The 26,398-nt window shown below is 44.3% G+C and overlaps 1 protein-coding gene across 1 annotated transcript in view; it reads right to left on the reverse strand.

Moving 5' to 3' along the window:
* Window positions 1-26,398, reverse strand: part of LOC121555347 (transforming acidic coiled-coil-containing protein 2-like) — a gene marked incomplete at both ends in the record, with an annotated part of 51,087 nt that overhangs the window by 8,709 nt on the left and 15,980 nt on the right. Inside the window, 5 exon segments of the mRNA XM_045215111.1 lie at window positions 2,188-2,220; window positions 2,975-3,166; window positions 3,168-3,367; window positions 3,684-4,828; window positions 7,526-7,632. Of these exon segments, the coding sequence (XP_045071046.1) occupies window positions 2,188-2,220; window positions 2,975-3,166; window positions 3,168-3,367; window positions 3,684-4,828; window positions 7,526-7,632 (1,677 nt within the window).

Raw genomic sequence — 26,398 nt, forward strand, 5'->3', positions numbered from 1 at the left:
AAATTATGTGGATATATTGAAGCAACATCTCAAGACATCAGTCAGGAAGTTAAAGCTTGGTTGCAAATGGGTCTTCCAAATGGACAATGACCCCAAGCATACTTCCAAAGTTGTGGCAAAATGGCTTAAGGACAACAAAGTCAAGGTATTGGAGTGGCCATCACAAAGCCCTGACCTCAATCCTATAGAAAATGTGTGGGCAGAACTGAAAAAGCGTGTGCGAGCAAGGAGGCCTACAAACCTGACTCAGTTACACCAGCTCTGTCAGGAGGAATGGGCCAAAATTCACCCAACATTGTGGGAAGCTTGTAGAAGGCTACCCGAAACGTTTGACCCAAGTTAAACCATTTTAAAGGCAATGCTACCAAATACTAATTGAGTGTATGTAAACTTCTGACCCACTGGGAATGTGACGAAATAAATAAAAGCTGTAATAAATCATTCTCTCTACTATCATTCTGACATTTCACATTCTTAAAATAAAGTGGTGATCCTAACTGACCTAAAACTGGGAATTTTTACTAGGATTAAATGTCAGGAATTGTGAAAAACTGAGTTTAAACGTATTTGGCTAAAGGTGTATGTAAACTTCCCACTTCAACTGTACATCGTTAATGTGACTAGAACCACAGTAGATTGGAAGTTAATTTCTGCCCCCCCAAAAAAAATAACTGGCATGATTCACATTGATGGTATACATTAGTCTGGGGTTCCCAAACCTCTCCTCTGGGACCCCCAGACGTTTCAAACCTCTCCTCTGGGACCCCCAGACGTTTCAAAACTCTCCTCGGGGACCCCCAGACGTTTCAAAACTCTCCTCGGGGACCCCCAGACGTTTCAAAACTCTCCTCGGGGACCCCCAGACGTTTCAAAACTCTCCTCTGGGACCCCCAGACGTTTCAAAACTCTCCTCTGGGACCCCCAGATGTTTCAAAACTCTCCTAGGAGACCCTCAGACGTTTCCAACCTCTCCCCAGATATTTAACAATTTAGTTTTAGCCCTGAACTAGCACAACTGATTCAAGTAGTCAAGGGCTTGAGGATTAGTTGACAAGTTGAATCAGGAGCTAGTTCTGGAATAGATCAAATACATGGTAATGCTGCATTAGGCAACAGTTAGCGTGTTAGCGATATGAGATGAAATGGTCTAAACTAGAGCTGTCATGATACCAGTATTGCGATATCTACTATACCAGATTCTCTTGAAGCAGACTTCACTCTATAGTCCTTTAAAACCTACTTTTGTAAAATATTGGGTGAGTTTGTTTTTGCATGGCTCGGTGCCCCTGGTGGGCGAAGTTAGCACATTTTAGATCATTCCATTGGTCCTTAAGTGAAAATCTCCACCCAGCCGTGGCACCGGGCCATGCAAAGCGAACTCGCCCACTGTGGGCTATACAGTAGCAGCTTGCAAAAGAAACAAATGTCAATCTGTGTGTTTCCAACATTATAGACATTAAGTCTGCTTCATGTTTAGTTTCCTTTCCACGGTACGGGTATTAAGTCTGCTTCATGTTTAGTTTCCTTTCCACGGTACGGGTATTAAGTCTGCTTCATGTTTAGTTTCCTTTCCACGGTACGGGTATTGTGACAACCCCAGGTATCTGCAACCAACCAACCTGGAACCAACCCCCCCAGACATACTGCACCTTACAGTGGCCCCGACTAACCTCTGTTGGCCTTCAATAGAGGAGGCACTACCTTGTGAATGTTCTCTTTCACTTGGAGAATGGGTGCACCTGTGCAAGACATGTTACATTTATGTGTCAGGATGCTCACTGAAGAAGATAGGCATGGTAGAGCTTCTCTGATTGGTTTCGTGGGCATGGTAGAGCTTCTCTGATTGGTTGGTGGGCATGGTAGAGCTTCTCTGATTGGTTGATGGGCATGGTAGCGCTTCTGCAATTGGTTGTCTTTATGTTACAGTTGTGTTAATAAGGAGGAGGACAGGGTTGCAAAACTTCCCAAGTTTTCCAGAAATCCTGGTTGGAAGATTCCCAGAATTTCAGGAGAACCTGTGAATTTGGGGAACGTTACCAGGATTGGCAAACCTAGGAGGTGAGGATGGCAGGACGGGGCAACATGCTCACTCTGAGAGTAGGATGTTTACAAAAAGTAAAATATTAAAGAAACAGTTAGAGGTCAAAACAGTGAACAGTAATGTTCTGCTGCCTTTACTGTACTTACAACAGACAACACAGAGAGGAACCCATGGACTTCCTGTGGCATACAAGAATACACACAGACAGGTGACAGAGACAGACAGGAGACAGAGAGACAGACAGGAGACAGAGAGACAGACAGGAGACAGAGAGACAGACAGGAGACAGACAGGAGACAGAGAGACAGACAGGAGACAGAGAGACAGGAGACAGAGAGACAGACAGGAGACAGAGAGACAGACAGGAGACAGAGAGACAGGAGACAGAGAGACAGACAGGAGACAGAGAGACAGACAGGAGACAGAGACACAGACAGATGACAGAGAGACAGACAGGAGACAGCAAGACAGACAGGAGACAGAGAGACAGGAGTCAGAGAGACAGACAGGAGACAGAGAGACAGACAGGAGACAGAGACACAGACAGATGACAGAGAGACAGACAGGAGACAGCGAGACAGATAGGAGACAGAGACACAGACAGGAGACAGAGAGACAGACGGGTGACAGAGAGACAGAAAGGTGACACAGACAGACAGACACATTCTCTCTTGTGGATGTGTAACAATATCAAGTCCCCAGTTGGATAGAGAGATGACAAAACACACAGACACACACACACACACACACACACACACACACACACACACACACACACCCACACACACACACACACACACACACACACACACACACACATCTAAAAGGATTCACTACTACACATACAAACATAAACACTTAAACGAATGGTAACGTGAAAGTGACTTATAATCACCTAATAATGCAATGGATCGGTTTGGTATTCAAACTTACGATTTGATCGGTTTCTTCTTGGTCTTGGCCGGTCTGTTCCGGTTGTGGTCCTCCAGCTCCCTAACTTCATCATTATCGTTATCAACCTCATTGTCATTGGCCGACACCTCGAAAGAGGCGGGGCCAGAGGCGGCCTTGGGCGGAAACTCAGCCATCCTATTGGATGAACCCTTGAAGGGGTTGACAGCTGAGGCATGGGAAGGCGTCAGGGTCAAAGCTATACGAGGGTTTGTTCAGCTTGGGAGAGATAGGGATCCCGGCGTTAGAGCCGAACGGGTTGATGTTAGGGTCGTCCCACTGGGTGGGGTCGAAGATATAGGAGGCCTTAGGGACGGGGATGTCATCGGGGACGGTGACGGGGGTGTTGTCCTTCCTGGGCTTCCTTAGAGGCATCTAGTAATATGAATAATAATAATAATACATCATATTAATAATGATACATTTTATTAATTTTAAGCGCTTTTCAAAAACACCCCAAAGTAACTTTACATAGTCAGCAAGATAATCATCGAAACAAAAATCTAATATTTAAATCTGCAAGAATATAAAACGTACACATAAAACATCAAGAAGACGGACTAACCAAGGAGAGCACTAAACATGATGACGGACTAGAGTTGCAAAATTCCGGGAATCCAACTGGGATTTCTGGAACATCAGGGAATTTGGGGAAAGTTACCGGAATTTTGCAACCCTATGACAGACTAACCTTGGAGCCTGGTTTTCTGCCCAGCTTCTTGGGTGGTGGAGAGGCCTTGGGAGGCTCCTCGAGGGTCTCCTCAGAATAGTCAAAGTCCAGTCTGACCGCCCCCGAGGTTCGAATAGGGGGGCTTGTTGAGGGAAGAGCTGGCTCGTCGTTAGAGATAGTAGGAGGGCGCTCTGGGGGGTTAGGGTTAGAGACAGGGGCGACGGTTTTGGGAGCAATGGACAGCACGACTCCTTTCCTACCCAACGGGGGGGAGTTAGGGACACCTTTCCTACCCAACGGGGGGGAGTTAGCGACTTTACTCCCTCCGGTGTTGAACGGGTCGATGTTTTCAAAGTTGTCTGGGTCCCATTTGTAGGCCCCACTGGGGGGAGAGCCTTCGCTGCCTAGGGGGGCCTCTGGCACGGAGATGGGGGTGTCCTCCTGTTGGAAAGGTATAGAGATAGCCTGGGTCGTGGTCAGAATAGAAGTAGGGGCCAGGATAAGTTGGCTATCTGTCTCTGGGCTAGTGTGATTGGTCTCTTCAATGAGAGGGGTGGGGCTTTCCACACATGGCTTCCTGGTTCTGCAGAGCGTGCCTTCTGGACTGGGCGTGGCCGAGGTAGGGCCAGGGGCGGAGTCTACTGTGGCCCCTCCTACTTGCGGATCCTCAGAGCCCAATAGGGGGCTAACTGCTCTGGAGGGATTGGCGCTCTTCTTCAGCTCCGGTGTGGTACCAGAGGATGGAGGTTGAGGGCTCTCTACGTTAGAGCTCTGCCTGGAAAGAGGCTTCTTTTTCAGGGTGCCGCCGGGGAGGAGAGGCCCCTTCTTGGAGGGTCTGCGGAGGGTCCCTGGAGCGCTCTCAGTACTGCTGTCAACACTAAAGGCCTCAGCTAAGGGACGTGAGTCTCCGATCGAGATGGAGGATCCTCCGCCGTCTAGGGGGTCGGAGCCGTCTAGCTCCCCAGCCTGGAGGCTCAGAGAGCGGGTTAGAAGTGATCGGCTCTGGGCCTCTGCAGCTGCAGCAGCAGCTATGAGCTGGTCTAGGTTATAGGCTCCGCTAGCGGCTATGGGCTTGTCCTCGTCAAAGACTATGGACAGAGAGCTACCATGGTGACCTTTAGCCTCTGACCCGGGTTCACCGTCTGCCTCAGAGTCACAGCCAAGACCTGGAGGAACAGAGCAATATAAATGATAGGTATTATATACTCATGATGACACAATCCATATATGGTGTAAGAATGAGAGAGAGAAATTACATTATTCTGATGCTTGTTCGTTGTGTGTTTGTCAGAGAGAGAGAGAGAGAGAGAGAGAGAGAGAGAGAGAGAGAGAGAGAGAGAGAGAGAGAGAGAGAGAGAGAGAGAGAGAGAGAGAGAGAGAGAGAGAGAGAGAGAGAGAGAGAGAGAGAGAGAGAGAGAGAGAGAGATAGATAGATAGATAGATAGATAGATAGATAGATAGATAGATAGATAGATAGAGAGAGAGATAGAGAGATAGATAGATAGAGAGATAGATAGATAGATAGATAGATAGATAGATAGATAGATAGATAGATAGATAGATAGATAGATAGATAGATAGTGGCATGCAGCAGGTCAGTCACCAGGGGGAGACTCGTCGAGGCCTGGTAACAGATGGATAATACATCACGAGGAGGTGGCTCCATCTGCTGGACGTGCCAGGTCTCGACGGGCTCCCAGACAGGACTAATTGGGGGCTGATTGGGAGCTGGTGGGTAATTAAGGGCGGATTGCTCACCAGCTGTGCAAGGCCCATAAAGCTGCCAGAAGGGCAGAGGACTGGGGGAAGTAAGGTAACTGCCGTGTAGGTGGAGATGGTATCCTGGAGAGGATCTCATGGGGGAGACCTAACCTTTTCCTTTTGATTATTTTATTAATAAACACCCTGGAAACCGAGCTAATCATACTCTGTCCGTGTCTGATCTGTGTAAACGTCTTGACCCAACCCCCTGATCTGCCACAACATATATATATACACTGCTCAAAAAAATAAAGGGAACACTTAAACAACACAATGTAACTCCATGTCAATCACACTTCTGTGAAATCAAACTGTCCACTTAGGAAGCAACACTGATTGACAAATTTCACATGCTGTTGTGCAAATGGAATAGACAACAGGTGGAAATTATAGGCAATTAGCAAGACACCCCCAATAAAGGACTGGTTTTGCAGGTGGTGACCACAGACCACTTCTCAGTTCCTATGCTTCCTGGCTGATGTTTTGGTCACTTTTGGAATGCTGGCGGTGCTTTCACTCTAGTGGTAGCATGAGACGGAGTCTACAACCCACACAAGTGGCTCAGGTAGTGCAGCTCATCCAGGATGGCACATCAATGCGAGCTGTGGCAAGAAGGTTTGCTGTGTCTGTCAGCGTAGTATCCAGAGCATGGAGGCGCTACCAGGAGACAGGCCAGTACATCAGGAGACGTGGAGGAGGCCGTAGGAGGGCAACAACCCAGCAGCAGGACTGCTACCTCCGCCTTTGTGCAAGGAGGAGCAGGAGGAGCACTGCCAGAGCCCTGCAAAATGACCTCCAGCAGGCCACAAATGTGCATGTGTCTGCTCAAACGGTCAGAAACAGACTCCATGAGGGTGGTATGAGGGACCGACGTCCACAGGTGGGGGTTGTGCTTACAGCCCAACACCGTGCAGGACGTTTGGCATTTGCCAGAGAACACCAAGATTGGCAAAATCGCCACTGGCGCCCTGTGCTCTTCACAGATGAAAGCAGGTTCACACTGAGCACATGTGACAGACGTGACAGAGTCTGGAGACGCCGTGGAGAACGTTCTGCTGCCTGCAACATCCTCCAGCATGACCGGTTTGGCGGTGGGTCAGTCATGGTGTGGGGTGGCATTTCTTTGGGGGGCCGCACAGCCCTCCATGTGCTCGCCAGAGGTAGCCTGACTGCCATTAGGTACCGAGATGAGATCCTCAGACCCCTTGTGAGACCATATGCTGGTGCGGTTGGCCCTGGGTTCCTCCTAATGCAAAACAATGCTAGACCTCATGTGGCTGGAGTGTCAGCAGTTCCTGCAAGAGGAAGGCATTGATACTATGGACTGGCCCGCCCTTTCCCCAGACCTGAATCCAATTGAGCACATCTGGGACATCATGTCTCGCTCCATCCACCAACGCCACGTTGCACCACAGACTGTCCAGGAGTTGGCGGATGCTATAGTCCAGGTCTGGGAGGAGATCCCTCAGGAGACCATCCACCACCTCATCAGGAGCATGCCCAGGCGTTGTAGGGAGGTCATACAGGCACGTGGAGGCCACACACACTACTGAGCCTCATTTTGACTTGTTTTAAGGACATTACATCAAAGTTGGATCAGCCTGTAGTGTGGTTTTCGACTTTAATTTTGAGGGTGACTCCAAATCCAGACCTCCATGGGTTGTTTTTTTGTAGCTCAGTGATGCTGGTCTGACTGAACAGAGAAAACCTCTTTGATTGGAGTACCAGTAGTCACCAGCAGAGGGTACTCTAAACCTTCCTCTTCTCTCCCTCCCTCTCTCTCTCTCTCTCTCTCTCTCTCTCTCTCTCTCTCTCTCCCTCTCTGTCTCTCTCTGTCTCTCTCTGTGTGTCTGTCTCCCCCCCTCTCTCTCTCTCTCTCTGTGTGTCTGTCTCTCTCTCTCTCTCTCTCTCTCTCTCTCTCTCTCTCTCTCTCTCTCTCTCTCTCTCTCTGTCTCTCTCCCTCTCTCTCTCTCTCTCTCTGTCTCTCTCTCTCTCTCTGTCTCTCTCTCTCTCTCTCTCTCTCTCTCTCTCTCTCTCTCTCTCTCTCTCTCTCTCTCTCTCTCTCTCCGTGGTGTACGTGCATGTGCACGAGTCTCTCTCACCGGTGTCTTCTGAGGTCTGCAGCTGGGTATGAGGGCCTGTCTCGGTGGGGGACTTGACCGGGGTGGTCGACTCTGGTGTCTCGAACGCTCCGTCAGAGTCTGAGCTCCTATACGAGAGAGAGAGAGAGAGAGAGAGAGAGAGGGAGAGGGAGAGGGAGAGGGAGAGGGAGAGAGAGAGAGAGAGAGAGAGAGAGAGAGAGAGAGAGACTCAGTATCTCTGTAGATCTGAAGAATTAACCAACCCTGTGAACCGGTTTAGTATCTCATAATTTTGTACATTAGCAATGAAGGTCGGTAAGTTGGAAGCTTGTGTAGTATGACTTTGTAAACAAAAAGGGAGTCATTAATTGATCTACGGGACTTTAATGAGGTCCAGCCAACCTTTTGATACAGGATGCAGTGGTGAGTATTAAAACTGTCACCTGTGATAAAGCGAAGGGCGCTATGGTAGACAGCATCCAATGGTTTAAGAGTAGTGGATGCTGCATTCTGGTCAATGGAGTCACCACAATCAAGAACTGGCAGGAAAGTCGACTGTACAATCTGCTTCCTGCTATTTAGGGAGAGGCAAGATCTATTTCTAAATAAGAAGCCCACTTTAAATCTTAGCTTTTTAACTAGCTCATCCATATGTTTTTTAAACAGCAAGTGTTTGTCAATCCAGATGCCCAGATATTTGTAGGCGGGAATCCCGATCAATGAGAGAACCATCCAATTAATAAATATATAGTCCATCTGAAACATCTGAAACATTCTTGTGAGAACTAGAGAACAACATGTATTTAGTCTTGCCCACGTTAAGTACAAGTTTTAAACCAACCAGGGCTTTCTGTTAGGTAACAAGGTCACATTGCAGCTCTAACATTGCCCGGTCAACAGTTGGGGCAACGGGGTACATAACAGTGTCATCTGCATACAGATTAATATTACAAGTTTTAACAGATAGGCCAATACTATTTATATAAATCGTGAAAAGAACCGGTTCCAATACCATCCCCTGCAGTATACCTTTTGTCATATCCAGAAAACTAAACTTAACACCGTCAGAGATAACACATTGAGTACTGCCTGACCGATAATTTTCAAACCCAGGCCTATTTCAGCCAACTTTTGAATGAGAATGTGATGGTCAACGGTATCGAAGGCCTTGGAAAGGTCTATAAATAAGGCAGCGCAATTTTTTTTAATGATCCAAACAATTTAACACATCATCTAAAACAAGCATAGTGGCTGAAACTGTGCTATGTCCAGGTCTAAAACCAGATTGGTGCACATTAAGAATAGAGTGAGATTGGTGCACATTAAGAATAGAGTGAGATTGGTGCACATTAAGAATAGAGTGAGATTGGTGCACATTAAGAATAGAGTGAGATTGGTGCACATTAAGAATAGAGTGAGATTGGTGCACATTAAGAATAGAGTGAGATTGGTGCACATTAAGAATAGAGTGAGATTGGTGCACATTAAGAATAGAGTGAGATTGGTGCACATTAAGAATAGAGTGAGATTGGTGCACATTAAGAATAGAGTGAGATTGGTGCACATTAAGAATAGAGTGAGATTGGTGCACATTAAGAATAGAGTGAGATTGGTGCACATTAAGAATAGAGTGAGATTGGTGCACATTAAGAATAGAGTGAGATTGGTGCACATTAAGAATAGAGTGAGATTGGTGCACATTAAGAATAGAGTGAGATTGGTGCACATTAAGAATAGAGTGAGATTGGTGCACATTAAGAATAGAGTGAGATTGGTGCACATTAAGAATAGAGTGAGATTGGTGCACATTAAGAATAGAGTGAGACTGGTGCACATTAAGAATAGAGTGAGATTGGTGCACATTAAGAATAGAGTGAGACTGGTGCACATTAAGAATAGAGTGAGATTGGTGCACATTAAGAATAGAGTGAGATTGGTGCACATTAAGAATAGAGTGAGATTGGTGCACATTAAGAATAGAGTGAGATTGGTGCACATTAAGAATAGAGTGAGATTGGTGCACATTAAGAATAGAGTGAGATTGGTGCACATTAAGAATAGAGTGAGATTGGTGCACATTAAGAATAGAGTGAGACTGGTGCACATTAAGAATAGAGTGAGACTGGTGCACATTAAGAATAGAGTGAGACTGGTGCACATTAAGAATAGAGTGAGATTGGTGCACATTAAGAATAGAGTGAGACTGGTGCACATTAAGAATAGAGTGAGATTGGTGCACATTAAGAATAGAGTGAGATTGGTGCACATTAAGAATAGAGTGAGATTGGTGCACATTAAGAATAGAGTGAGATTGGTGCACATTAAGAATAGAGTGAGATTGGTGCACATTAAGAATAGAGTGAGATTGGTGCACATTAAGAATAGAGTGAGAAGTTTAAAAAGTTATTAGCTGAAAGTTAGTCAGGGATTCTAAAACGTTGGAAAGGCAAGATATTCTGGAAATTGGACAGTAGTTATCTAAGTCAGAAGGATCTGTATGCAGGGGGAAGACATCCACTTTCCAGATCTTAGGTATAACACCAGAAAAATTGTCAAGTAAAAAATATAGATCAGTGGTTCTGGAAGTAGTGGGTTAGAGAGCTGCAGTAAGAAGGGATCAGCCCCTATGGATTTAACATCAATATGTACACAGTAAGAAGGGATCAAGTGAATCAGCCCCTATGGATTTAACATCAATCTGTACTGCAGTAAGAAGCGATCAAGTGAATCAGCCCCTATGGATTTAACATCAATCTTTAGCAAATAACTTAGTAGAACTCATAGACATCAAAGGGTTGAAATTAAAATAAAGTATGTGAGTCTGTTAGTGCGTCATTGTCCACGATCTGTTCTGAGGTGACTAAAGGGCTCCCTCTAGTGGGATGAGATGAATGTTCAGAGATGATTCTTTCAAACTGGTTCAAACCAGTTGAAGCAAAATGGTTATTAAAAGCATCACAAACTTGGGATCAAAACCTGCTGGGGCAACGAGGGGGTGGAGTTTGGTTTAAAAGATTTGACCACTTTCCAGAAATTGGCTGGATTACCACCACTCTCCGATACACAATTCAAGAAATACGTTGATTTTGCTTTTCTAACCAGTGATACACATCTATTTCTCAAATGTCCGAAGGACTGCCAGTCAGAGGTAGAATCAGTCCATCTAGCCTTAGCCCAAGCTACATTTATTTCCTGTAATTTCTCAGACAATTCATGCGTAAACCAAGGATTACATCAGTCTTTTTACCCTTAGTTTGCTGTACATCACATTTTATCTGCAACATAAGTTAAACAGGGAAATAAAACAATGAAGGGCCTGATCCGAGTTCCTGATAGTTGACCCAACTCCCCCGGGGCAACGTATGTTGATAAGTTAGTGACAAAAGAGAACACTGTACATTCTCTGGAAATAATGAACCATGTGCAGCGGTTTGTGGCGATCGCTCTGTTCTAAATCAACATTAGCATATCCCTTAGTATGAAGACATGTATAGTATGGAATACAGTTGCAAAGGGAGGGCATATTACTGGTAACCAGGGACGCAGCTTTGGTTTTAGAAGTCGGGGGGGACATAAATATATATATATATATATTTTAATCCAGTCGGATAAACACTCCAAACAGCCTACCCTACAGATGGGAGGCGTCCGCATGGTCCTAAAGCACACCGTTGACTCGTTTTGTATCACATTCCTATGATAAAACTGGGGGGGCAAAAATGCAATTTCAGAATGTGGGGGGAACATGTCTGGTAACTACCAGAATTTGGAAACTTACAAAGTTTATTTTATTTTATTTTAGTGGCCTTTTTCGGTACTTCAGATTATCACAGGTGTCTGCAATTATCTCTGGACCTCTGTCACAGCTTCAGATCAGACTATTAACTACAGGTTGGAACCGTCACAGCTTCAGATCAGACTATTAACTACAGGTTGGAACCGTCACAGCTTCAGATCAGACTATTAACTACAGGTTGGAACCGTCACAGCTTCAGATCAGACTATTAACTACAGGTTGGAACCGTCAGAGCTTCAGATCAGACTATTAACTACAGGTTGGAACCATCACAGCTTCAGATCAGACTATTAACTACAGGTTGGAACCATCACAGCTTCAGATCAGACTATTAACTACAGGTTGGAACCATCACAGCTTCAGATCAGACTATTAACTACAGGTTGGAACCATCAAAGCTTCAGATCAGACTATTAACTACAGGTTGGAACCATCACAGCTTCAGATCAGACTATTAACTACAGGTTGGAACCATCACAGCTTCAGATCAGACTATTAACTACAGGTTGGAACCGTCACAGCTTCAGATCAGACTATTAACTACAGGTTGGAACCGTCACAGCTTCAGATCAGACTATTAACTACAGGTTGGAACCGTCACAGCTTCAGATCAGACTATTAACTACAGGTTGGAACCATCACAGCTTCAGATCAGACTATTAACTACAGGTTGGAACCGTCACAGCTTCAGATCAGACTATTAACTACAGGTTGGAACCGTCACAGCTTCAGATCAGACTATTAACTACAGGTTGGAACCGTCACAGCTTCAGATCAGACTATTAACTACAGGTTGGAACCGTCACAGCTTCAGATCAGACTATTAACTACAGGTTGGAACCATCACAGCCTAATCTGGCTCCTTACTCCCCTTTCTCTGCAGCCCCCCAGGCCGGCTAAAAACACACACACACACACACACACACTGACAGGAAAACATGGATCATACAACAGCAGGATAGCATGACCCCATGTAAATTCAACCTGCTGTCATTACAGACATCAATCGACGGCAGGGTGAAAACCTTGTGTTCAATAAACTGGACTTCCCCTCTCCTGAGTGGCGCAGTGGTCTAAGGCACTGCATCGCAGTGCTAGCTGTGCCACTAGAGATCCTGGTTCGAATCCAGGCTCTGTCGCAGCCGGCCGCGACCGGGAGACATGGGTCGGCGCACGATTGGCCCAGCGCGTCCAGGGTAGGGAGGAATGGCCGCAGGGATGTAGCTCAGTTGATAGAGCAGCGCAGCACGCCAGGGTTGTGGGTTTGATTCCCACGGGGGGCCAGAAGAAAAAAATAAAATAAAATTATATATATATATATATATATATATATGTATTCACTAACTGTAAGTCGCTCTGGATAAGAGCGTCTGCTAAATGACGTAAATGTAAAATGTAAATGTCACTGCAGAGATGGAGGACAGGGAGAAGGTTTTACCCAAGCCCTCTGTGATGTTCTTTTAGTATTTCCATAAAAACTACATTTTTATAGATTGCCGTAGTAAATGAAAGCGTAACTGTTTTCAATGACAGTGAGTTGGGTATCTGTACTAGGCTACATGAAGGAGGATGCTATTACCTGTATGGCAGTATGTCTACAAGATACATAAATGTCAAGCTACCTTCCAATTCATCATCATATTGCCCTATATTCATGCCAAGCTACCTTCCAATTCATCATCATATTGCCCTATATTCATGCCAAGCCACCTTCCAATTCATCATCATATTGCCCTATATTCATGCCAAGCTACCTTCCAATTCATCATCATATTGCCCTATAAATGTCAAGCTACCTTCCAATTCATCATCATATTGCCCTATATTCATGCCAAGCTACCTTCCAATTCATCATCATATTGCCCTATATTCATGCCAAGCTACCTTCCAATTCATCATCATATTGCCCTATATTCATGCCAAGCTACCTTCCAATTCATCATCATATTGCCCTATATTCATGCCAAGCTACCTTCCAATTCATCATCGTATTGCCCTATATTCATGCCAAGCTACCTTCCAATTCATCATCATATTGCCCTATATTCATGCCAAGCTACCTTCCAATTCATCATCATATTGCCCTATATTCATGTCAAACTACCTTCCAATTCATCATCGTATTGCCCTATAAATGTCAAGCTACCTTCCAATTCATCATCATATTGCCCTATATTCATGCCAAGCTACCTTCCAATTCATCATCATATTGCCCTATATTCATGGCAAGCTACCTTCCAATTCATCATCGTATTGCCCTATATTCATGTCAAGCTACCTTCCAATTCATCATCATATTGCCCTATATTCATGCCAAGCTACCTTCCAATTCATCATCATATTGCCCTATATTCATGTCAAGCTACCTTCCAATTAATCATCATATTGCCCTATAAATGTCAAGCTACCTTCCAATTCATCATCGTATTGCCCTATATTCATGCCAAACTACCTTCCAATTCATCATCATATTGCCCTATATTCATGCCAAACTACCTTCCAATTCATCATCATATTGCCCTATATTCATGCCAAGCTACCTTCCAATTCATCATCATATTGCCCTATTCATGTCAAGCTACCTTCCAATTCATCATCATATTGCCCTATTCATGTCAAGCTACCTTCCAATTCATCATCATATTGCCCTATTCATGTCAAGCTACCTTCCAATTCATCATCGTATTGCCCTATATTCAGTAGTAATATAAAAGATATTGGATATGAACAGTTTAGCTACAGTGCAGTGCCATTGTAATCCCTATCTCCCCCAGCAGGATCAGACTCACTCCAACCAGGATGTTGGGTGTCACACCATACTACAGATGGGTATCCCCCTGGGAGCTAACGCACTACCTATAGAATGTGTGATCCCACACACACAGGCAAACAGGCATAATCCATACGATCCATAGTAACCATAATCCATAGGATCCATGGTAACCATAATCCATATGATCCATAGTAAACATAATCCATACGATCCATAGTAACCATAATCCATACGATCCATAGTAATCATAATCCATACAATCCATAGTAATCATAATCCTTAGTAACCATAATCCATAGAAACCAGAAACCATAGTAACCATTGTAGATAGTAACCAGGATCCATAGTAACCATAATCCATATGATCCTTAGTAACCATAATCCATAGGATCCATAGTAATCGTAATCCATAGTAACCATAATCCTTAGGTAACCATAATCCATAGGATCCATAGTAACCATGATTGTGGGATCCATAGTAACCAGGATCCATAGTAACCAGGATCCATAGTAACCATAATCCATAGGATAAATAGTAACCATAATACATATGATCCATAGTAACCATAAATAATAGTAACCAGGATCCATAGTAACCAGGATCCATAGTAACCATAAAGAATAGTAACCAGGTCCTCTGTAGCTCAGCTGGTAGAGCACGGCGCTTGTAACGCCAAGGTAGTGGGTTCGATCCCCGGGACCACCCATACACAAAAACAAAAAAAATGTATGCACGCATGACTGTAAGTCGCTTTGGATAAAAGCGTCTGCTAAATGGCATATTATGTATTAATATTAACCAGGATCCATAGTAACCATAAAGAATAGTAACCAGGATCCATAGTAACCAGGATCCATAGTAACCATGATTGTAGGATCCATAGTAACCATAATTCATATGATCCTTAGTAACCATTAGGCCCAGGTAATATAGGTCTAGCTCAATGGTCATGAGTAATGTGTTTTGGCAGTAATCTGCTGAGGTAATTAACGGCTGTTTAGCAGCCCAGTCTAAGCTGAAGTGGACATTTCACATTGTGTATGACACCATGGTAACTGGGAGATGCTAGCCCTACACCACATGTTCCACTGTGGTTAAGAACTCAAACTGCCAGCAGGCATGCCGTCCTCATGGCCAACACATACACACACACACACAGAACACGGACATGCTCACGCAGACACAATCTGGTTTTCCTACACAAAGTGTACAAAACATTAGGAACTTTAATAAGAGTTCGTAGCTTTCACCTGGATTCACCTTCGTACCCACCGCCCACCTTGCGAGCGAAACATTTTTACATTTTAAAGTTCATTTCCTGCAATTCTACACATTTTGCCATAAGGGGGCGGAGGGAAGATTTTGCAATTTTATAACTCATTTACTGCAGTTCTAGTGTCACGTCTCCTCCCGCTCCCCCTCTCCTGCGCTCGACTTTGCCGGTCTACTAACCACCGGTCCTGGCAACCCATCATTACGCACATCTGGCAACCCTCATTACGCACACCTGGACTCCATCACTACCCTGATTACACCCCCTTTATCTAGCTCTCCCTAGCATCACTCTTCAGGCAGTATTGGTTCAGTTTTTCATGTCCAGACGCGTCTCTTGTTTTGTAACGCTCCCATGTTCGTTATTATTAACCTCACCACCTGCTTCCTGCAATATACGTTACATCTACACATTTTGTCATAGGGTGGAGGAAAATATTTATGATAACTGATAAACAATGGGCCCCACCCCGGTCAATAATTAAACTACAAGTTTAGATAGTCTAACTGCCAGCTAATTTGCTAATCTAAAAAACAAAAAATGCTGACATGGGCTAATTAGGTGACAGCTGACGCACAACCAAATTTAGAAATTGCACCTTGTGTATTCTATTATTCTAACTCAAAACAGGAAGTTGAACCCGACTCCAATGGCGGCAAGCTTTACATCACTCCAGCCGACGGTTGGCATTGGGCATGGTGATCTTAGGCTTGCGTGTGGCTGCTCAGCCATTGAAACCCATTTCATGAAGCTCCCGACGAACAGTTATTGTGCTGACGTTGCTACCGGAGGCAGTTTGGAACGCGGTAGTGAGTGTTGCAACCGAGGACAGAACATTTTTTACGCGCTACATACTTCAGCACTCTGCGGTCCCGTTCTGTGAGCTTGTGTGGCCTACCACTTCGCGGCTGAGCCGTTGTTGCTCCTAGACGTTTCCACTTCACAATAACAGCACTTACAGTTGACCGGGGGCAGCTGTGGCAGGGCAGAAATGTGACGAACTGACTTGTTGGAAAGGTGGCATCCCTATGACGGTGCCACGTTGAAAGTCACTGACCTCTTCAGTAAGGCCATTGTACTGCCAATGTTTGTCTATGGAGATATATACAATCCTTTTCATACTTTTAATACACTATATATACACAACAGTATGTGGACACCCCTTCAAATTAGTGGATTCGGCTATTTCAGCCACACCCGTTGCTGACAGGTGTATAAAATCGAACACACAGCCAGTTCCTGTTATATTATCTAGTTTAGCCTGGTTCCTGTTACACAGTGCTTTCTGAAAAGTTTTCAGACCCCTTGACTTTTTCCACATTTTTGTTACGTTACAGCCTTATTCTAAAATTGATTTAAATTTAAAAAATCCCTCATCAATCTACACACAATACCCCATAATGATAAAGCAAAAACAGGTTTTTAGACATTTTTGCTAATTTATGGAGATTTTTTTTGGAAATATAACATTTACATAAATATTATATTCCCTTTACTCAGTACTTTGTTGAAGCACCTTTGGCAGTGATTAGAGCATTGAGTCTTCTTGGGTATGACGCTACAAGCTTGGCACATCTCTATTTGAAGAGTTTCTACCATTCTTCTCTGCAGATCCTCTCAAGCTCTGTCAGGTTGGATGGGGAGCGTCGCTGCACAGCTATTTTCAGGGCTCTCCAGAGATGTTATATCGGGTTCAAGTCCAGGCTCTTGCTGGGCCACTCAAGGACATTCAGAGACTTGTCCCGAAGCCACTCCTGCGTTGTCTTGGCTGTGTGCTTAGGGTCGTTGTCCTGTTGGAAGGTGAACCTTCACCCCAGTCTGAGGTCCTGAGCGCTCTGGAGCAGGTTTTCATCAAGGATCTCTGTACTTTGCTCCGTTCATCTTTACCTCGATCCTGACTAGTCTCCCAGTCCCTGCCACTGAAAAACATCCCCACAGCATGATGCTGCCACCACCATGCTTCACCGTAGGGATGGTGCCAAGTTTTCTCCAGACATGACACTTGGCATTCAGGCCAAAGAGTTTAATCTTGGTTTCATTAGACCAGAGGATCTTGTTTCTCATGGTCTGAGAGTCTTTAGGTGCCTTTTGGCAAACTCCATGCGGGCTGTCATGTGCCTTTTACTGAGGAGTGGCTTCCATCTGGCCACTCTACCATAAAGGCCTGATTGGTGGAGTGCTGCGGAGACGGTTGTCCTTCTGGAAGGTTCTCCCATCTCCACAGACGAAGTCTGGAGCTCTGTCAGAGTGACCAACAGGTTCTTTGTCACCTCCCTTCTCCCCTGATTGCTCAGTTTGGCCGGACTGTCAGTTCTAGGAAGAGTCTTGGTGGTTCCAAACATCTTCCATTTAAGAATGATGGAGGCCACTGTGTTCTTGGGGAACTTCAATGCTGCAGACATTTTTTGGTACCCTTCCCCAGATCTGTACCTCAACACAATCCTGTCTTGGCGCTCTACGGACAATTCCTTCAACCTCATGGCTTGGTTTTTGCTCTGACATGCACTGTCATCTGTGGGACCTTATATAGACTGGTGTTTGCCTTTCCAAATCATGTCCAATCAATTAAATTTACCACAGGTGGACTCCAATCAAGTTGTAGAAACATCTCAAGGATGATCAATGGAAACAGGATGCATCTGAGCTCAATTTCGTGTCTCATAGCAAGGGTTCTGAATAATTATATAAATAAGGTATCTCTTGTTTCTTGTATTTTTATAAATTAGCAAACATTTCAAAAAACCTGTTTTTGCTGTGTCATTATGGGGTATCGTGTGTATATTGCTGAGGATTTTTTTGTATTTACTCCATTTTAGAATAAGGCTGTAACGCTCGAGAGCACCCTTACCTGCCGATCTATAAATTACGTCTCCGTAATCTAGCATGGGTAGGATGGTCATCTGAATCAGGGTTAGTTTGGCAGCTGGGGTGAAAGAGGAGCGATTACGATAGAGGAAACCAAGTCTAGATTTAACCTTAGCCTGCAGCTTTGAAATGTGCTGAGAGAAGGACAGTGTACCGTCTAGCCGTACTCCCAAGTACTTGTATGAGGTGACTACCTCAAGCTCTAAACCCTCAGAGGTAGTAATCACACCGGTGGGGAGAGGGGCATTCTTCTTACCAAACCACATGACCTTTGTTTTGGAGGTGTTCGGAACAAGGTTAAGGGCAGAGGAGAAAGCTTGTTGGACACTAAGAAAGCTTTGTTGTAGAGCGTTTAACACAAAATCCGGGGAGGGGCCAGTTGAGTATAAGACTGTATCATCTGTATATAAATGGATGAGAGAGCTTCCTACTGCCTGAGCTGTGTTGTTGATGTAAGTTGAGAAGAGCGTGGGGCCTAGGATCGAGCCTTGGGGTACTCCCTTGGTGACAGGCAGTGGCTGAGACAGCAGATGTTCTGACTTTATACACTGCACTCTTTGAGAGAGGTAGTTAGCAAACCAGGCCAAAGACCCCTCAGAGACACCAATACTCCTTAGCCGGCCCACAAGAATGGAATTGTTTACTGTATCAAAAGCTTTGGCCAAGTCAATAAAAATAGCAGCTTAGAATTTATATTGCTTAGAATCAAGGGCAATGGTGACATCATTTGTGACCTTTAAGGTTGCAGTGACACATCCATAACCTGAGAGGAAACCAGATTGCATACCAGAGAGAATACTATAGACATCAAGAAAGCCAATCAGTTGATTATTGACAAGTTTTTCCAACACTTTCGATAAACAGGGCAAAATAGAAATTGGCCTATAACAGTTAGGATCAGCTTGATCTCCCCCTTTAAATAAAGGACGCACCGTGGCTGCCTTCCAAGCAATGGGAACCTCCCCAGAGAGGAGAGACACGGGACGGTTGAGCTAACGTGCGCTAATGTGATTAGCATGACTGTTGTAAGTAACTGCTAACTTTCCAGGACATAGACATGTCTTATATGGACAGAAAGCTTACATTCTTGTTAATCTAACTGCACTGTCCAATTTACAGTAGCTATTACAGCTAAAAGATACCATGCTATTGTTTGAGGAGAGTGCACAACAACAAAAAACTTATCACGGCAACTGGTTTGATACATTCACCTCTGACGGTAAATAATGTACTTACATTCAGTAATCTTGCTCTGATTTGTCATCCTAAGGTTCCTAGAGATAAAATGTAGCATAGTTTTGTTTGATAAAATCCATTTTTATATTAAAATGTAGGAACTGGGTTCTACAGTTTGAACTCTTGCTGTCTCTGTTCCACACCCACCCCGCCCGGCCATCTAGATGTGTGAAAGTTAGTGTATAAGCTAATGATCCATCATGTATGACATTCCTGGGAGTGTGTAAACTTACATTTTGTATTACCATATACTTTTTGTATGTTCTCTATAGTTATGTACTTGAAAATGTATCAATTGACCAATTCGGCACATTTGGGCAGACTTGATACAAAATAGTTCAGTATTGCAACACTTCACTGGATAAATCTGAAAATGCTGCCATCTAGTGGCCAACATTTAAATTGCTCCTAAACTGCAATATCATATTTACATTTACATTTACATTTTTTAGCAGACGATCTTATCCAGAGCGACTTACAGTTAGTGCATACATTATTCTTTTTTTCATTTTTTTCATACTGGCCCCCCGTGGGAATCGAACCCACAACCCTGGCGTTGCAAACGCCATGCTCTACCAACTGAGCTACCTCCCTGCCGGCCATTCCCTCCCCTGGACGACGCTGGGCCAATTGTGCGCCGCCCCATTGGTCTCCCGGTTGCAGCCGGCTACAGCAGCTATTGTAGCCTTTCTCTTGTATTTCAAAGATGATGGACCCATTATTATTTATTTTTTTGTATTATCTTTTACCAGAACTAATGTGTTATATTCTCCTACATTAATTTGACATTTCCACAAACTTCAAAGTGTTTCCTTTCAAATGGTATCAAGAATATGCATATCCTTGCTTCAGGTCCTGAGCTACAGGCAGTTAGATTTGGGTATGTCATTTTAGGCGAAAATTTTAAAAAAGGGTCCGATCCTTAAGAGGGTAAAAAGGTCAGAAATAGGCGTGGCAATGATGGGGGCTGCAACCTTAAAGAAGAAAGGATCCAAACCATCTGACCCAGATTGTTTTTTTGGGGTCAAGTTTAAGGAGCTCCTTTAGCACCTCGGACTCAGTGACCCCCTGCAGGGAGAAACTTTGTAGCGGGGGAAAAAGAGGGAGGAGCATCGGGGCTAGTCGCATTAGAAGGGGTGGGAGATGAGGAAATGTTGGACAGGCAAGGAGACATGGCTGAGTCAAATAGGAATCCTGACTTAATGAAGTGGTGATTAAAGAGCTCAGCCATGTGCTCCTTGTCTAGGAGGGTTTATTCTCCAGGTCTTTAACCGTTTTCCAGAACTTCTTGGGGTTAGACCCACAGAGAGAGAACTGCTCCTTAAAGTAACTAACTTTGGCCTTCCGGATAGCCTGAGTGCACTTATTTATAATTTGCCTGAACGAGAGCCAGACAGCCTGAGTGCGTGTGCCGAGCCTTTTCGCCAAATTGAATACTTGAGGTGGAGTAACTCTGCCAGATCACGGTCGAACCAGGGGATGAACCTGTTTATAATTCTCATTTTCTTTATGGGGGCATGTTTGTTAACAATACCACTGAAAATAGCACAAAAAAAAGATCCAAGCGTCTTCGACAGACAGGATCAAGCTGATTCTATACCAATTTACAGAGGCCAGGTCATGAAAGGAAGGCTTGCTCATTAAAGTTGTGCTCCCTAACCACCTAATCCCATATAGTACACCCATAATAATTTCATATCAGCATGTCTAATACTGTGTCTAAAACTGAGCCTTTTCTAACTGCTGAGGTACCATGACGCTGCTTTGGCTTGCTTGGCAGCCCTGTTGGAGGGAGGGAGGGAGGAGAGAGAGAGAGAGAGAGAGAGAGAGAGAGAGAGAGAGAGAGAGAGAGAGAGAGAGAGAGAGAGAGAGAGAGAGAGAGAGAGAGAGAGAGAGAGAGAGAGAGAGAGAGAGAGAGAGAGAGAGAGAGAGAGAGAAATAGGTAAGGAAAGAGAACGAGGGGTGGAAAAAGAGAGAGTAGCTGAGGAATCAAAGCAAAGAGAGAGAGATAGGGTTGTCTGCAGTTTCAACACAAACAGACCTGTGTGCCTCGAGACAGGATTGATTCTCTGGCTGCAGCAGGAGGTGCACACACACACACACACAGACAGATTGATTCTCTATCTGACTCAGTGTACAGAAGGAGGAACAGAAGGGGGCTTCCTATCAGACAGACAGATCTGTTAATCCCATAACCCAGCCCACCGTTCCAAGCCCAGACGTCTACTGTTGGAGAGACAGAGAGATAGCCATCCCATGGGGAGAGGGGGAGGGGAGAGGAGCCACCTGAGCCACCTGTCCTCTCATCACACCTTCCTCTATCCCTCAACAAAATGGAGAAGCGATAAACGAGATATTGTCAGTTTCCTGAAAATCACTTTTTTATCTGCTGTCAGCAAGCTGGACTGGCATATTGCTGATGTCATAAAGCCTTCTGCCTGTCAATCAGAAAACCCATTTATTCTAACAACGAGACGCGTACAGTAGCTAGGGAGAGACAGAGCGAGAGACAGAGATAGATAGAGAGAGAAAAGAGAGAGAGAGAGAGAGAGAGAGAGAGAGAGAGAGAGAGAGAGAGAGAGAGAGAGAGAGAGAGAGAGAGAGAGAGAGAGAGAGAGAGAGAGAGAGAGAGAGAGAGAGAGAGAGAGAGAAAAGAGAGAGAGAGAGAGAGAGACAGAGAGAGAGAGAGAGAGAGAGAGAGAGAGAGAGAGAGAGAGAGAGAGAGAGAGACAGTAGAAAGCCTAAACAGTATATCTGACCTTTCAGCTTCCCCATCAAATCTAAAAATGTAATGCAGACAACTTAAGAAAAGTAACAACAATGACAAATGGTTTGATGAACAATGCAAAAACCTAAGAAAGAAATTGAGAAACCTATCCAACCAAAAACATAGAGACACAGAAAACCTGAGCCTACACCTTCACTATGGTGAATCACTAAAACAATAAAGAAATACACTACGGAAAAAGAAGAAACAGCACGTCAGAAATCAGCTCAATGTAATTGAAGAATCCATAGAATCTAACCACTTCTGGGTTAATGTCACGCCCTGGCTCTGGGGACACTTGTATGTTGAGCCAGGGTGTGCATTTCATTTGTTTATCTAGTATGTGTATTTCTATGTTGGCCTGAGTGGCTCCCAATCAGAGGCAACGAGTGTCAGCTGTCGTTGGTTGTCTCTGATTGGGAGCCATATTTAAACTGTCTGTTTCCCATTTGTGTTTGTGGGATCTTGTTTCTAGTCTGTAGTGTTAGACCGTGAACTGTCACGTTTTCGTTTTGTCGTTTTTGATCGTGTCTCTAATAAAGAGTATGTTTGCCTGCAACGCTGCGCCTTGGTCCTCATCTCTGTTCGACGATCGTGACAGTTAAACACTAAACACTAAACAAACAACAACATGAAGAGCTATCTACCCCCCTTACCCCACCCCCCCCCAAAAAAATAAAAAAAATAACATATTGTAAAGTGGTTATCCCACTGGCTATAAGGTGAATGCACCAATTTGTAAGTCGCTCTGGATAAGAGCGTCTGCTAAATGACGTAAGTAAATGTAAATGTATGGGTAAACCACTTCTCCAATCTTTTTGGCCCTATAACAATGAACAAACAGCAAAAACATATACATGATCAAATACATATCTTAGAATCAGCTATCAAAGACTACCAAAACCCACTGGATTCTCCAATTACATTGAATGAACTACAGGACAAAATACAAAACCTCCAACCCAGAAAGGCCTGTGGTGTTGATGGTATGCTAAATGTATGATAAAATATACAGACCACAAATTCCAATTGGCTATACATAAACTCTTTAATATCATCCTCAGCTCTGGCATCTTCCCCAATATTTGGAACCAAGGACTGATCACCCCAATACACAAAAGTGGAGACAAATTTGACCCCAATAACTACCGTGGGATATGAGTCAACAGCAACCTTGGGGAAATCCTCTGCATTATCATTAACAGTAGATGTGTACATTTCATCAGTGAAAACAATGTACTGAGCAAATGCCAAATATACTTTTTACCAAATTACCGTACGACAGACCACGTATTCACCCTGCACACCCTAATTAACAAACAAACAAACCAAAACAAAGGCAAAGGCAAAGTCTTCTCATGCTTTGTTGATTTCAAAAAAGCTTTTGACTCAATTTGGCATGAGGGTCTGCTATACAAATTGATGGAAAGTGGGGTTGGGGGAAAAACATACGACATCATAAAATCCATGTACACAAACAACAAGTGTGCGGTTAAAATTGACAAAAAACACACACATTTCTTTCCACAGGGCTGTGGGTTGAGACAGGGATGCAGCTTAAGCCCCACCCTCTTCAACATATATATCAACGAATTGGCGAGGGCACTAGAACAGTCTGCAGCACCCGGCCTCACCCTACTAGAATCTGAAGTCAAATGTCTACTAGAGAACACAAACAACTATACATACCTCGGCCTAAACATCAGCGCCACAGGTAACTTCCACAAAGCTGCGAACGATCTGAGAGACAAGGCAAGAAGGGCCTTCTATGCCATCAAAAGGAACATAAAATTGGACATACCAATTAGGATCTGGCTAAAAATACTCTAATCTGTTATAGAACCCATTGCCCTTTATGGTTGTGAGGTCAGGGGTCCGCTCACCAACCAAGAATTCACAAAATGGGACAAACACCAAATTGAAACTCTGCATGCAGAATTCTGCAAAAATATCCTCTGTGTACAACGTAAAACACCAAATAATGCATGCAGAGCAGAATTAGGCCGATACCCGCTGATTATCAAATTCCAGAAAAGAGCAGTTCAATTCTACATCCACCTAAAAGGAAGTGATTCCCAAACCTTCCATAACAAAGCCATCACCTACAGAGAAATGAACCTGGAGAAGAGTCCCCTAAGCAAGCTGGTCCTGGGGCTCTGTTCACAAACACAAACAGACCCCACAGAGCCCCAAGACAGCAACACAATTAGACCCAACCAAATCATGAGAAAACAAAAAGATAATTACTTGACACGTTGGAAAAATTTACTAAAAAAACAGAGCAAACTAGAATGGTATTTGGCCCTAAACAGAGAGTATACAGTGGCAGAATACCTGACCACTGTGACTGACCCAAACTTAAGGAAAGCTTTGACTATGTACAGACTCAGTGAGCATAGTCTTGCTATTGAGGAAGGCCGCCGTAGGCAGACCACTGCCCACAAAATGAGGTGGAAACTGAGCTGCACTTCCTAACCTCCTGCCAAATGTATGACCATATTAGAGACACATATTTCCCTCCGATTACACAGATCCACAAAGAATTTGAAAACAAACCCAATTTTGATAAACTCCCTTATCTACTGGGTGAAAAACCACAGTGTGCCATCACAGCTGCAAGATTTGTGACCTGTTGCCACAAGAAAAGGGCAACCAGTGAAGAACAAACACCATTGTAAATACAACCCATATTTATGTTTATTTATTTTCCCATTTGTACTTTAACTATTTGCACATTGTTACAACACTGTATATATATATATAATATGACATTTGAAATGTCTTTATTCTTTTGAAACTTCTGAGTGTAATGTTTACTGTTAAAATATTTATTGTTTATTTCACTTTTGTTTACTATCTACTTCACTTGCTTTGGCAATGTTAACACATGTTTCCCATGCCAATAAAGCTCCTTAAATTGAAATTGAGAGAGAGAAATAGGCATACCCTCATGCCAAATTGAGTCTAAAGCTTTTTTGAATTCAACAAAGCATGAGAAGACTTTGCCTTTTGTTTTGTTTTGTTTGTTTGTCAGTTAGGGCGTGCAGGGTGAATACGTGGTCTGTCGTATGGTAATTTTCTCATTACATCGTTTTCACTGAGGAAATTTAGGAGTCTGCTGTTGACACAGCCCACGGTAGTTATTGGGGTCAAATATGTCTCCACTTTTGTGGATTGGGGTGATCAGTCCTTGGTTACAAATATTGTGGAAGATGCTCTCTCTCGCTCTCTCTCTCTCTGTCTCTCTCTGTCTCTCTCTCTGTCTCTCTCTGTCTCTCTCTCTCTCTCTCTCTCTCTCTCTCTCTCTCTCTCTCTCTCTCTCTCTCTCTCTCTCTCTCTCTCTCTCTCTCTCTCTCTCTCTCTCTCTCTCTCTCTCTCTCTCTCTCTCTCTCTCTCTCTCTCTCTCTCTCTCTCTCTCTCTCTCTGTCTCTCTCTCTCTCTCTCTCTCCACACGCAGTGGCCTTTCAACCATACAGAGGCCCATGGGTGTGGACATTCTCATACATGTGTTTGGGTACAAAAGCCTTTGTTGATGGATAGTGTGTATATACCCCATATGCATGGAGGAGATCCCTACAGCAACAGTCACAGCCCAGGTGGACCGGACCAGGCATCAGAACCCTGTATGGATGGATATCCACACAACCAAAACAACAAGAGAAATGGCCCCATCAGTTTGAGCCATCCTCCTCCAGACAGATCCGCAGAGCACAGAGCCCAGTCCAACCATACTCCAACTCGGAATCCAAATCCTAAAACCCAAAACTCGGAATTCAGAACCTAGAACTCAGAACCTAGAACTCAGAACCTAGAATTCAGAACCTAGAACTCAGGAATCAGAACTCACATGGTCTCTGTATGCTCGTTGGTTAGACCGGGGGCCTGTCCATCTTCCAGGGACTGCTCAGCTCCCATTCTCCTCCTCCGCTAGATCCCCCTCAATCCCCCTGTCCTCCTGTTGCTCCCCAGCCCCAGCCCCCTCTACATCCACCCCTCCCCCTCCTCCTCCTGGTCTGAGCGCCTCTCTGCCTCCTTTCCCACCGCCAGGAGGAGAGGATGCTTACATCCGGAGAAGAGATTTAGGACCGTCTGATTCCCTCTCTCACTCCGTCCACAGCATCCGTTTGATCTTTCTCTCTCTTTCTCTGTTCTGTTAATCCTTCTCTCTCTCCTCCTGGAATGG

Source organism: Coregonus clupeaformis, unplaced genomic scaffold (assembly GCF_020615455.1).
Source record: "Coregonus clupeaformis isolate EN_2021a unplaced genomic scaffold, ASM2061545v1 scaf0368, whole genome shotgun sequence".
NCBI classification, from domain to species: Eukaryota; Metazoa; Chordata; class Actinopteri; order Salmoniformes; family Salmonidae; genus Coregonus; species Coregonus clupeaformis.